The 14,311-nt window shown below is 51.4% G+C and overlaps 1 protein-coding gene across 3 annotated transcripts in view; it reads right to left on the bottom strand.

Moving 5' to 3' along the window:
• The window catches only part of LOC144163283 (uncharacterized), a 42,002-nt gene extending 32,327 nt beyond the window's left edge, over positions 1-9,675 (bottom strand). For 2 of the 3 annotated variants that reach the window (XM_077694183.1, XM_077694181.1), the window contains exons 1-7: positions 9,572-9,675; positions 8,282-8,553; positions 4,919-4,995; positions 4,595-4,643; positions 4,412-4,466; positions 2,733-3,287; positions 745-1,083 (exon numbers count right to left, since the gene is read on the bottom strand). In XM_077694183.1, the coding sequence (XP_077550309.1) occupies positions 745-1,083; positions 2,733-3,287; positions 4,412-4,466; positions 4,595-4,643; positions 4,919-4,931 (1,011 nt within the window). In that variant the 5' untranslated portion in view covers positions 4,932-4,995; positions 8,282-8,553; positions 9,572-9,675. The remainder of the gene's footprint in view (positions 1-744; positions 1,084-2,732; positions 3,288-4,411; positions 4,467-4,594; positions 4,644-4,918; positions 4,996-8,281; positions 8,554-9,571) is intronic. The other variant, XM_077694182.1, reaches the window with a different exon arrangement.
• Positions 9,676-14,311: the final 4,636 nt, after the last annotated feature.

Raw genomic sequence — 14,311 nt, forward strand, 5'->3', positions numbered from 1 at the left:
TTAATACAGAAATGCAACTTTTTCTCATTTGGAACAAGCAAGGCTTATTCCAAAGGTGGCCCAAAATGAAATGTGGCAGTTATTCATGGCAAGACAATCTCCATGAGCTCTATCGTTACAAGTCTCTCAGCCGCTCACTGCTGCTGCACGTACTCCGCCTGCGGGTCTTCTATTTAGGGATATCGCCCCCTCTTTGATCCGCTGAACCCTTTCCGTGTCACCTTGCTTGCGAAAATTTTCTCTTTCTGTTTGCGGCAGTCCCGCACGCAAGTGTCCGGAACACTGAACACACGTGACTCAGCCCGATTTCCATAGCTTTCCGCGCACAAGATTACTTTCTTCTTAAACGCAGCATCATGGTGAACCCGCCGCGTCTTCGCAGTGAGAAATTCTATAGCGTAAAGAACAGAGAAACGCGAAAAAAGACTACGCAGACAACAAAGGCAAACAAGCGCCGACTACGAAGCGCTGGCTACGCGTTCAGTAGTCAAGCAGCTATCTTGAAACGTCGACGGCGATACGGTGCCGCAGTTTTGAGTCATACTTGATTGTAACGCGCATGTGATTTTGGGACCTACTTTTCCGGAAAAAAAGGTGCGCGTTAGATTCAAGTAAATACTGTAGCCCATGCAGGTCGCCGGCAAACAGCCGTTTTTACGACGCTGGTGGCTCAGCGGCCACTGCCGGCCGTCGTTCGCCGCATCTTGTCCGACATTCCGCTGCCCGGAGGAGGCGGGCCGTTACCTGGGCTGGTCCGGCGGGGAACATGCCCGGCTGTCCGGCGGCGGGGTTCCCGATGAGCAGGGGGCTTCCCGCGTTGAGCCCCATCGCGGCCCCTCGCTGCACCGTCGCGGCGGCAGTGGGCTGCTGCTGCTGCGGAGGCACAGGCGAGGGCTGCGGTGCGGCCTTGTGCGGGGCGGCCCGCGGGGACTGCGACCGGCTCGAGCCCCCGCCCGGGGTGGCTGCGGGCGAGGCCATGCTGCCGCTGCCGCTCGACAGCTTGGGCAGCAGCTGCGGCTGCTGCTTGGGCTGGATGAGGCGCGGGGCACCGGTCGTGCGCGTCGTCGGGTTGGCCGACACCACCTGGGCGCAGCAGCGGGGGAGAGGATGAGATTTTGCGCTATCGCGGGACACGACCACACCTCCCAGGTTCAACAGGACGGCATTAGGGAGATTTATTGGGGGGGAGGGGAACTGGTCGCAACAGAATGTAGTATTTTCATCATCATCATCACCACCAGCCTATCTATGCCCACTGCAGGGCAAAGGCCTCTCCCATTATTCTCCAATTATCCCAGTCCTGTGCGAACTGCGACCAATTTATCCCCGCAAATTTCTTGATCTCATCTGCCGATCTAACTTTCTGCCGCCCACTGCAAGGCTTGCCCTCTCTAGGGATCCACTCTGTTACCCTTCATGACCAACGGTTATCTTGCCTTCGCATTACATGCCCTGCCCACGTCCATTTCTTAATTTTTACTAATATGTCCTTGACACGCGCTTGTTCCCTGACCCACTCCGCTCTCTTCTTGTCCCTTAATGTTACCCCTGTCATCTTCCATTCCATTGCTCACTGAGTCGGCCTCAATTTAAGTTGAGCCCTCTTAGTGAGCCTCCAAGTTTGTGCCCCGTAGGTGAGTACCAGTAAGATGCAGCTGTCATACACTTTCTTCTTCAGGGACAATGGTAGGCTGCCATTCATCATCTGAGAGTGCCTGCCGAATGCATTCGGCAGGCATGTAATATTCTACATGCCTTTTAATTTTAGCTACAACAGAGCAGGAACTGAACTGTCTCGTCCAAACTACTGACAAGCTACACCACTGGTCATTTGCTAAACCTTCAACGTGGCTGACGCCGCCCTGAGCAGGAAGTCCTGGGAATACTGTCGAGCGTAACTATGTTTGCCCCTACGACACTTCACCAAAAGAACACATTGACCGAGGGCTGTCAGACACGGATTCTCCAAACTGGGTGCGATTTTAGTTGGCAATGCAACCTGTTTGCATTGCCCACGATGCTTTTTTAAGCTCTTCACTGATAACGATGTCAAGTGGTAAAGATTGGATTGAATTGTCAGGTAGCTCCGGCGCAATGTGTCCAGATTGGGAGACAGATTTAGCCAAACGCGGGTACATTTTCAGGAGACTTTTTTGTTTAGGTTGTACGATCGTCAAAACCACCAAAATGTGGGAGTCTCCCAGGCAAGGCGGGAAACCTGGCAGGTACGCACGATGCACAGCTGTTCCCACACAGCAAAAATCTCATTGTAGAAGCAGCGCGACACTACCAACTTTCAATGCCAGGGGTGGAATGATGCGAGACAAGACAGGTAGGGGAATCACAGCCATAAGTGTGACCCACTTTCCACAAGAGGGTGGCAAATGAAAAACAAGAGTAAAGCCGAACAGTCCGTATGTATTTACAAATCAAGTGTTTAACACCAGCACTAGAGGGGGGGGGTATACACAGAAGATTGGCTGGTATTTACCAGTTTCTCGATGCGTAAATGGAAGTAGATCGAGTTCAAGTTGAACATTGCATATGTGGGATGAGAAGATTACAGCCCATAAATTTCATTAGTCCCTCTCACAGCATCACGGCTTGCGTGTTCCATATCAAAGTTACCTTCTAACTATGATACGCTGGTGCCTTGTGAGGGTCAGCATAGAGGCATTTAAAGAAGAAAAAAAAAAAGAGGAGAAGAAGAAGAAGAAGAAAGAACGGCGTACCTGGACCACACTGGGGCGCGAAGGTGGAGCCTGCTGGGGTGCCGCGGGCAGAGGTGCGACGGTGGCAGTCGCCTTGGTGGTGGGCGTGGCCGAGGAGGCTGAGGGCAGCGACTGGCTGCGCGCGGGGGTGGTGGTGGGACCCCCGACTGAGGAGGTGGAGGATGAGGAGGAGGAGGACCAGGCGGAGGAGGAGGTGGCGGTGGAGGAGGCGGGGGCGGGGCGTGGGGACGCCGAGTGCGGGCGGCCGGTGGCGGCTGGGGAGGAGCGAGTGGAATGTGGCGTGGCGCCCGGCAGTCCATTGCTGGCTGCAGAGCAAGGAGGGGGCACCGTGGAGCTGACCAGCAGCTGGTGGGGCGAGGGGGCGGCCGAGACGAGGTCGGAGCTGGCGGAGGCGAGGGCGGCCACGGGTTTGTCGGCGGCGGCGCTCGAGCAGCCGTAGCCCATGGAGTCCGGCGACTGGCGGGGCACCAGGCCGGTGGTCGTGCTGCTCACTTGGTCCTGCTGCCCGAGAAGGGCATTCTCCAGCGCGGCCGTCGACAGGGAATGGCCAAACTCCTGCACGGGAGAAGTGTCCCCCACCTCACGGACAGCTCCCGAGCCGAACCACGTCCAATGCACAATCGGGCACTCCACTGCCGTGTGCAACTCGAGAAGGCCTACAGTCGCAGCAAGTCCCGAGTGCCACACTCACAACCTGACTTAATTCATAAAATAAACTTTTTAAAGGAAATAATTGCCATCCCTTCCTCAAGAAAGTCTAGAGAAGCGCGAAAGCTAAAAGTGCTTCCAATTTTCCCTGAAAGTGCGTTCAATCGATCCTCAAACCTTCAAAGACCCCAATCTGAGAAGGAAGAATGAATCCATGCGAAGATTTTTTGCGCACTAAGTAAACACGTCTACGAACGACCTCAATGAATACCGATACATGGTTTATGAGATAAAGGTATACTATTGTACTCCTCCTTCATGATCAATGCGTGATTTGTCTCATCGAGAACCATTCCTCTGTTGCAGTATCCAAGTAACTGTTTTGACAGAAGCTGGTTTCACACACGCCATTTGTCCACAGATCTTATCGGAGCTTTTTGACGGACAACCAGTCTATGGGGAAATGCATTAGTTTTTCGACACGGCGCCATCGGTCATACTAAGAAAGTTTTCGCTTTAAAAAAAAAAATCAGCACACTCATACTTTTGGGCAAAGTAAGAAGCCTCAGCGCTTCACTAAAACTTCCTCACAATGTTATTCTCGCAGTCGGTGGACCAACTCCAATAAAGGAGCGTCTGTGTTCGTTGCTCACAAATACACACTTCCAAAGATATTTCAAGTAAACACTACAGATACACGATGCACATTTCCTCATACGCTGTAATAAGTTGATGTCCACAGCTCTTTTTAACTCGTTCCTCCAACTAATTGGCTTAACGACTGCTGTTATCACGCGCGTTCTAACAAAGAAAAAGAAAGATTCACCAATTGAACCTGAATCGCAACAGCCACAAGCGCGGCCGAGTGTGTCAGTGAAACTATCAACAGTGGAGAAAGCAGCCGTACAAAGCAACACACAAACTTGGAGCTGACGCACACATTGAACTCTGCTGCGCGTGGAAAGAGCAAGAAGTCCAAGTTATTTTGCTGCACACACAACGCCACCGAGAGGGTTTTAAAAATCGCCCACCTTTGCACTCTCTTCGTCCTTGTCTTCGAGGAACGACTGAAGCAGTAGGGGGTCGCTGCAAAAAGCAGAAGGGGAAAATAAACTTCAGCAAGCTGCAGCCACAAGGAACGCTCACACGACTCCCTTAGGTCAGGAATGAAAACTGTGGTAATGCAAGGATGTTTCCCGTAGCGCAGTACTCACTTTATTACGTCAAGCAGACATCGGCCCCCATCATCCATTGCAAAGGTGCCTGGAACAGCCAACAGAACCCACTGTCAGGAGCAGAAAGCACGAGTGATCTTAACAAAACAAACTAGTGTTAGTTTTGAGACCGTGGAGGTAGAGAAGAGCACAGTTGCATTCAGTGCGGTTAGTTGCAGCCGGTGCAGGCAGGCGAAAAACGTCGACACGACCGAGCTGCGAAGACTTGCGGCGTGACGTCAGGCACGCAGAGTCGCCGAAGAGAAAAGGGTTCGCGGTGGGAAACAAAAGGGAGGACTTCAAATGAAAGGGGAAAAAAATCACCTGGGTTGAACATTCCGAAAACATGGAATAGGCCATGCAGAACTGTGATTTGCTACTGGGGTGAATTGGTTGTGGGCCTGGGGAAAAAGGGAGGGGGAAAAACAAGGGGGAAACGAACATTGACATGGGGACAAAACAACCTGCGGCTGGTTGTACACTGAGCCACTGCTTGAGCTTGCGTTCTGGCCCCACAAAAATAGCACACACAAGGTCAAAAAAGTTACACAGTCGCCGGCTGATTTTTCGGACCCTGAAGGGGCCGAGATAGCGTTTGCGAAATTGGGCAGTCCGAAAAAATTAATTTACAAAAAAACAAAAAGTAGTTTTATTTATCGAGCAGCTGTTTTGAAAAGCTCAACCTGTTTCTGGATCTGGATGACTTCCCAACTCTTTATAGACTCCTCACCTTGTTATTTAGGTACCTGAGATTGTCTGCTTCGAGATTACAAATTGGTTTGAGATGTCTGCTTACAACCAGCCATTTTGCATCTGCCTGATAATGGCGATGCTTCAAATTCCTCACTTTGAAGCTTCTGTATGCATACAACGCGGGTTCGCGGCTGCAGAAAAATAAGATGGCAGCGATTTTGTTTCCATTTTTGGTAGCTTCTGTCTTGCTATCGAAAGAAAAAGCCCAGAAAAATCAAACGAGACGGGTTTTAAATGCCCAAAATTTTGGTCAGTGTCATACATTAACTGTATGGAGTACGTGACGGTGCCACGGCAGCGTCCGGATATTCAGGCAGGTCCAAAAAATCGGTCAGCAACTGTACGGGTTTTTTTGCTTGCTAAAAATAGAGGCCTATCATCTTTCTGGTCTCTACTGTAAACAAGAGCCAGTGTCTTTCAACTTGCTATTTGTCATACTTCAAATAAACGACCATTGAGATTGTTGAGGCGGTCCTCTATACACGTCGAATGGAAGACTGCATTCTTCTTTCTTGCTTGCTACTCAAAACTGGGTGACAGAATATAAACAGACACGAGGTGTGAAAAAAAAAAAGAAAAAAATAAAGGAAATGTACATAAAAAGCCATCATTTCTACAAGGGAATCATTCATGGAAACTGCACACAAAGGGCAACCATTTAATAATGTGACCATTCATATGAAACACGTACGTATAAAGGGTAGCCAGTGACATGAGCAATCATTCATATTAAGTGCAAATAAAAAGAACACAACATACTTTACACCTATTGTTTGTATTATTTGAAATATGAACAGTGGCTGTTGTTTCCGGCTTGCTTTAAAAAAATCACGAGCCTGCACAGCTAGTGTGAGCTCAGTAATGCTGAAATAATTCCAAAGTGTTTGTGCTATGCTTCATATTCCCAGCTAACTGTATGGCAGACGTAACCATGCAAAACTCAAGACAAACCACAACAAATAACACGTTAACAGGACAGGCAGCCAACGGGTTTCAATTCTAAATCAATAGCATGCAATTCAATGTTTCCTGTGAATCCTGAAATGTTTTTTGCGAATCAAGTGTACTTGCAGTTTAAAAGATTTTACAAGTGAACACGCAGTAGAGCCACAAATCTCCATGTCAACTGAGGTGATTACTGAACGAAATAGATTGATTGCATTCGACTAATTCAAACTACTTGTTGCTTTAGTTGTTTTATATCACAAGTCAGGCAAAGCAGGAGCTGATTGTGTACTAGAAATGCAATACAGGAATCCCCGAACCTGACCTGCATGTTACAGCAAGCACTTTCTATGCTGCTGAGGTAGTTCCGCAATGCATCAACCTGTAAAGTTGTTTACCACGCATCCCTATTATTCCGATCCCGAAAAGACATGTTTGAATGTGCATTGGTATTGACGACCTCTCACGTGATACGGATGCTTAAGGTATTTCTACAAATTACTACAACGTATTTCTAAGGTATTTCTACAACGGCACCGAATACAAACACACTAGAACCCCTTTGATAGGTTTCCGGTTCATGCAATTTCCCAGCCACTACGCTCCCAATTGTGAATGCTAAAAATGCCCCCATTACGTTTCTTCCCAGGTAGTACGTTTCTGCCACGCGTTTTCTTTTTTTTTTTTAAACCTATTAGCGAGGTTCTACTGTAATCCCTTAGAAAATGCATTGCCAGCCCGGTATTTCTTTGCATAAGCCCACAGAGATTCCGTATATGCAATTACAAACAATTTGCAGCGGGAAAGTGTAATATATCGACTGTGTTTAGCAGATACCGCATGCTGGTTTAGCGATGGGAACATCCACTCTTTTTATTACGGCACTCACAAGATTAACCTGTCCTTGTAAAAATAACTTTTCAGAAGCTTGGCTGCACAACAGCCAGTGCTGTAAGCGATAACATGGCTACTGCTGCTGCTCTGGGTGTAGCGAATACTCCAGAACAATAAGCGTTGCGGAGGTTTAGCATTGAGTGGTCACCATGGTGGAACAGCTACGTTTATTACCGCAAACTTGTGCAGGCCAGTGCAAGGCTGGTCATAACGCTGTGACATAAAGCAGCTCTTGCCAGTACGGCTCAGCAGAGCTGCAACTTTCCTGCACTGGCAAAGAAAATGAACTAGTGCAGTTTGTTTTGTTTGCATCTTGGGCAACAGATCTTACCACACTTACATCACGCTCAGTTAGGGTAGTTAAACGACCAAACTACACCCGCCTTAGCCATTTAAATATTCTTCGGCTAGGCAGGGAATGAAGAACACGAATCTTCATTCAAGATCGAAGATTACAAGTTAACAAGTTCCGCATACTTTGCAATCTGCACTGTTTGGCCAATAGGTAGGTGGCCAGTGGTCGCTGGCTTCATTAGCAAGAAACTATGCGCCGCTATGCAAGACCTCGAAAGCACACGATTTGTAACTCAGCGCGCGGACGCGTAATCAAGACGGGTGGCGCTACGAAACGCTGTACGGATAGGTGCGGATTGTACAAATGTTAATACACTCCCTCCCGCGTGAGGTTAAACGTTCAACTCAGAGCAGCAAGCCATCCGGCCACCGATGATCGGCCAAGCAGCTGATCGCCGAAGCCATGCTGCCTGCCGACACCGCGTCGGGCAGACAGACGGCTCGTACGCGACGCTGTTGGCGCCCTTGATTCCAGGACGGCCCCCACGCTGGTCCCAAATCGTGTGCGAGTACATCTACCGCGCTAAAACCAACAGCTCGAGCCTCCGAAATCGGTTTTCCTCCCCTCAATGTCGGGGAGCGCGCTCTTTTTTACGCGATCCCGCCACACGAAGGTCGGCGGGGGGGAACCGCGATTTATTTTTGGGCGGGCGATGGGGGTCCAGGCGCAACAAGGTGGTTTGTCTTTCGACACATAAGCGCGCGCGCGCGTGAATAGGAACGCGGCGTGGCTGCGTTTACCTCCGTTGGTAGAGACTGGGGCGCTACACTGAGCCGACGTCTCGGGCCATCCGAGACGCGCAGCCGCGGCTCGACGGCGTTCCCGGGCGTAGCGGCGGGCACCTTTCCGCAGAAGCAGTCACGTCACTCCGGAGACACTTTGGCGAACGAGCCGAAGCCGCACCAGCGCCGACGGCGAGCGCCAGCCCTGCCCGAGCAGTCCTCCGCCGAGGTGGCCGCCATGTTTGTTATGCTGCTACGCATCTGCTGCCACCGTTGGCCATTGCGTCCGTCTGCGAACCAAACGAGGTCGCGACGGCCGTCGGGTTGGTGGCAGAAGGGGGGGAGGTGTTGAGGAAAAAAAAAAATGGGGGAAGCGAAGGGGAAAAGGTGGGCATCGAATCGGACACAAATTATTGCAATCGCACACGAACACACTCCCGTTTTAACGCTTTAATCGTTTGTATACAGGGCGTGCGACCGCCGTGGCGGTCCCGAGCCGCCGTAGTCCGAAACCTGGCGATACGTTTTGTGGTGGGTGAGAGAGTGCGGGGTGTTTTATGCGGAGAGCAAAAAGCGCTGCAGCTGCCTCATTGATGGATTAAGGGTGACTACCGTTTCTGCGGGGCTATCGCGGTTCAACGTCCGAACGAGCCACACTTTCTTGACAACCAGGGCGCCGCGGCGGCTAGCCGCTCGGCGCGGGCGGGCGTGCGAGTTGTACGCCGTGAATGGACGACCGTCACGTACGGCAATAAAATGATCGCGTGCGGAGCGCGAGGAAGAAGCCCCGAGTGTGAGACGCAGATGGGCGCCTGAACGGCGTGCGCGAAGCCCGGATCGCGTGAACGATCGGGTGTCGAGGGGAGGCGCGGGGCGCCCTTGACGGCGAGGCCTGTCGGCCGATCGCCATTGCAGACTGGCTTCCGCGCACGGGAGCTCGAGGGCTGCCAGTGACGCGAGCCCCATTGGCCTGGCCGCTATTCGAGCCGTGGCAATCGGCCGTGGGAGGTGCGCTAGGGGACAAGGGCAGGCTGAGGGCTGTTGGTTTGATTTGGCCCGTGACCCCCCCGATCTCAGCGCGAGCTTTCTTTTTCTCCCTCCTTCTCTCCGCGCTCGGGCGCGATTCGAGGAAAACGCCACGGGATGGTCGTCGGGCTCGGGCACTCGCGCGAACGCGTCGTCTGCGCGCCGCCCGGCACGCTAGGATCGCGAGACAACCCTTCTAAACCGAGGCTCGGCTGGTTCGGGTACGCGATGTTTTCCCCCCGAAAATTTTATCAGCAAAATAATATTCAGAAACACACTCACCCGTCATGTAACATGCCAATATCCGACCGTGTTCTCATTGGCTGGCGCAGAGAAAGCTTCACCCTGTGGTGAAGCTTTGAGGGCACGCGGTTGGCTGGAAGGCGTGTGACGTCACGCGGGCATTTGCGTAACGTGGGCTTCTGGAAGGCTCTCGTGGCGGGGCCTGGCGAGAGCGTCAGAACGTTTTCGAGCAGCGTTGGGGCCCATTAACGGTTTTGTAAATTTAACCGGTCGCAATTTGGCTCTGAAATGACTCCAGAAAAAAAAATTAACCCCTTGCGTGGCGCCATTTCGGGTTTTCAGTGCACTGTTGGCTAAAATGCGTGACGTCACATATTTTTGCGCCTCGGGCTCTCCCACGGGATTCAGATGGCGTCGTGAGTGAACGGCGGGTGGAAGCTTCCACGGATTTCGCTGGCGACGTGCTACCTCGACCGAAGCTGCTTTTGCGGTTGGAACGTGTCGTCCGTGCCAATTCTTGGCCGAAGTGTTTGCTGCTGTGTGGAGCCCGATTCGACTCTCGTGTCGGCGACCGTCGTCAGTATGTTTGTTTTATTTCCGTTCTCTCTCTCTCTCTCGAACGTCGTTGTCGTACACGTCTGGTCGACGACGCTGACAATCGGTGCTCTCTTTATCAAAGAGTACTTTGAAAGTTTATTCTAACCATATTACGTCTACGTTGCCTAGACGTTGCTTGAAGTGCGAGTTGCAGTTAGCGCGCTACTTCGCCAAGGTGGGCGGGGTATTTTTGCCTAGCGCGTATGCTAGTGAACCGTTCTTGCCTTCACAGTGCAGTGCGCGGGCAGAGGAGCGGCGTTGAACCCTGCTCGAGGTTCCGCCAGTTCTGTGCTCTTTGTTTGTTGCCGGCGCTGGCTCTTCTTTCGCCCTCTGTATCTTTTCTGTTCCCTCTCCCAGGCGCTGTGCAGCCCTCTCCCACGATGAAGCAAACAAGCAAGCCAAGCCCAGCGCCGGTCCCAAAAAACCTTGGCTCCGCCTCGCGCTAGACAGTGCGCCAGCCCTCCTGAGGGAAGGGAACTTCCTTCTCCGTCTCCAGCGTCTGCCTTCCCCCCTTCCCTCGCATCTGCCAACCCCTCGCCACCAACAACAACATACACATACCAGGAAGACGCTAGAAATGTTGCGAGATCGGCGTAATGTCCACATGAGCCGACCCCGCCCCCTCTTACAGTTTCGGTGGTGACTGGCTTCCCTTTCCGCCGTCGTCCTGTCGTTTCGGAATCCCGGGCGGCTTGCCTTCGGGCAGGGCTGTAGTAGTACGGCCAGTGCTTGCAGGGATCTGCCGTACAGCTCGCAGCCACTGCCGGTCTTCTGCCGAAGGCACCGAGCCGACGACGTTGGTCGCCAAGTTGAGCCGAAATTTGTGCGTCGGGTTCGGTATCGCCGAGTTCTGCTTCAAAAGGTGCCGATGGCGTGTTTTTCGCACAGTAGAAGTGCGAGTTGTACCTGCTGAGGACAGCATTGTCGGACTGCTTTCCGAAATTACCAAAGCCGTCTCAACCGAAGAAGGCCGGTGAGCGAAAGCCGTCGAATTGTCCAGACTGTCATCGTCGACCTACCGGAAGTCCTTCCGGAGAGATTGCTCCCGTTCCATTTCCTTAAAGACTCCGCGAGGGGCTGTTATGGCATGAAATGTTCAGACACTTCGTTCTCTACCCTCGCCTGCATGGGCAGTGGTCTTCATTTTACGACCACAGTTTCAAGATCCAAGTATACCGAGCCGCCGCATTTGCTCGTCCGTCCACTGTTCCCGAGAAAAACCAGTGGCGTCTCTGGGATGAAAGTTGCTTTTGACTTTTAAGAAATTTTCCAACGAGAAGTACTTTCCCGCCTTTTCTTCGCAGTCTTTCTTTTTCTACCCTGGGATGAAAATGATCAGTAATTTTTTTCTATGTACCGAACCCCCTCAATTTGCGTTCCACCCCTTGCGCTGAAGTCTACTTCAGCTGGATCCAGTGGTCAGCATAAACGTTTATCCACCGCACAACCACTTTTTTTCTTTTTACGAAACTTCATAGCGCAACTGAAGTTCGAACAAAAACCAGACCTTCGACCATAATTGTACAATTCCAGGATTGTTAAAAATTACCCCAGAACTGCTGTGGGCGGTATCATGTTCGTGCAAGTCTTGGCGAGTAAAACTTTAGCTCTTAAATGGCGGGCACCCTCTTTTCATGTCATTCCTCAACGAAGTCGCGAAAACAGGACGACAGCTTTGTGCCTCGAATAGCATTGGCTGGTATTAGTGTAAGTTATTGGTTTATAATGCTGGAAAATAGAGATGAACAGCATGAGTTATTGCAGTGACTTATCTCCGAGGGCGCGTACGCAAAGTATGTCCACACAAATCACGCACACAAAAGGTTAAAAACAATTTCCACATTTTGTTAGTTAAGTTTAACAGTATGAAGCGCAACTAATGTTTATGTCGGCATGAGTGAGGACACACAAAAGAACATGCAGTACCTAAAATTAAAGTTAATTTCAGTTATCCTACTCTTGCTATGCCTCGCCCACGCGGGGTGGGGGAAAGTATGCGAAAAGGGCGTAGAACGGAAGGTTAAAAACAACGAAAATAAAAACTAAGGAGCATGCACTTCGTGTCATGACATCGAAAATGCATGTGTGAACAACACAATCGAGGTGTCGCTGACACCTGCGCTGCCTTTAACAACGAACAGCAAGCTGTCTTCTCGCACAATGGCGGTCTCGGAAAGTCTGCTGGCATTTACTTCTGCCATTATTTCGCTCCTCTGCCTCCCAGACAGACAGGAGGGCAGTTCGTTGCACGGACGGCCAGCAACGATGAATGTCAACAACGCGCCTTGAGACCCGCAAGTGGCCAAGGTTTTGACGGAGTATGCCGGGACTGGAAATTTAAATGACAGCCGGTGGAGCCTCCAGGGTAACAGAGTTGGATACCGAGAGGCGATGCTAGAAGGGGAGGGACGAAACAAGAGCATTCGGGGCCGAAGAATGGACTCTAGCTGCAGACAGGAGCGGTTGGATGTCAGTGGGGGAGGCCTTCGTCCTGCAGTAGACCTAAACAGTAAACCGTATTTTTTTGCGATTCTAAGCCCCCTCCCTACTTTGGGGGGAAAATCTTGGAAAAAAAAATTGCTAGCATGCGTACCTGTACACCCCCCTTTTCTAAGCAACCATCGCAAGGCGGCTTTCAGACCTGTGGAAGAGGGCCCAAGATGACATTGTGGCTAAGTCCTTTATGAAGTTTTCAATTACAAACCACTTCATCGGAACAGAAGACGACCTGCTGGGGGGGATAATACTGAAAGCGGCGGCCCAAGCGGCGCAACGGACTCGAACGGAAGTGAGGGTATTGATTGATTGATAGTAGGGTTTAACGCGCCGACGCAACGCAGGCGATGAGGCGCGCCGTAGTGGGGGGCTCCGGATTTTGCCCACCTGGGGATCTTGAACGTGCGCCGAAATCTCGTACACACGGGCGTTTTTTGCTTTTCGCCTGCATCGGAAAAGCGGCCGCTGCGCCCGGGAATCGAACCCGCGTCCTCGTGCTCAGCTGGAAGTGATGAGGGTAACTGAGCACCACACGTAAACGGCTGGTTCAGTGTCTGCACCATTTTTTTTTTTTAAGATTGGCGAAATCAAACAATATTCTTCGCGCCGGTCTCGTCTACATACGGCGGCGAAAAAAGTGGCGGAGGAGGGTAATTTAGGTCTTTCAATTCTAAGCACGCCCCTCACTTTGGGCACCACAATCGTAAAAAAAAGGGGGGGGGGATGCTTACAATCGAGTAAATACGGTGGGTAGGCTATTGATGATGATGATGTTTTGCTGCAGGGCCTTATTCCAACTGATCTTGGCCTGCACTGTACGAATCATGCCACCAAATCAATGTCCCCGTCTCATTCTTCTATCGATTTGTTGCTATGCTCCTACTTCCCCTCCTCGCGGTGACCACGCTCCCCACTCCGTAAGTATGGTGCTCCAATTACATCTCCATCACAACCGCACTGCTTTATATCGTCTGCCCGACTTCGCCCTCTAATCCAAGGCGCTTTTGTAACGTGAGCTACACTGGCCGAGGTTGAGCAGTTTCGCGTGGTTCCTGGAGAGCCGTGCTGCGCATGCGCGGGGAGCAGTGACGTCACACGGCGCACTGAACGTTGCTCGCTGCCGGGCGTCTTCGCCGACCTCCGTTCCGCACGTGGCGGCCCGGTCCACTTGATGATCATGCGAGGGGTGGCCAGGGTGGCCGGGTGTGCAACTGATGGCTCGTGCGTCGCAGCAATACCGGCGTGCGCCTGTGGAACCAGCTTAGCTCTGGGGCGATTGGTGACGCTGCCCCGGAGTCGCTTGATAAATATACATGTCACATAATGCGTACACCCTGCACTGTTAAAAATTTTCCCGTAAATCTACGGTAATAATGACCGCTAACTCTTGATGCCGGCATGTATTCGTATTTATGCGTTGCGCTAATTTAACCGTTCCTTCCTTTTACGGCATTTTCACTGTTAGCCCAGAATACGCAACAGAAACCGTAATTTTGTCCAACGAAACAGGAACTGTAGCACACTTGTGCAGTGCAGAAACCGTAAGTTTTGTCCAACGGAACAGGAACTGTAGCACACTTCTGCAGTGCAGAAACCGTAAGTTTTGTCCAACGGAACAGGAACTGTAGCACACTTGTGCAGTGCAGAAACCGTAAGTTGTGTTCAACGGAACAGAAACTGTAGCAC

Source organism: Haemaphysalis longicornis, unplaced genomic scaffold (genome assembly GCF_048455015.1).
Source record: "Haemaphysalis longicornis isolate Haplotype H1 unplaced genomic scaffold, Haemaphysalis longicornis Haplotype H1 scaffold_12, whole genome shotgun sequence".
Lineage (NCBI taxonomy): Eukaryota > Metazoa > Arthropoda > Arachnida > Ixodida > Ixodidae > Haemaphysalis > Haemaphysalis longicornis.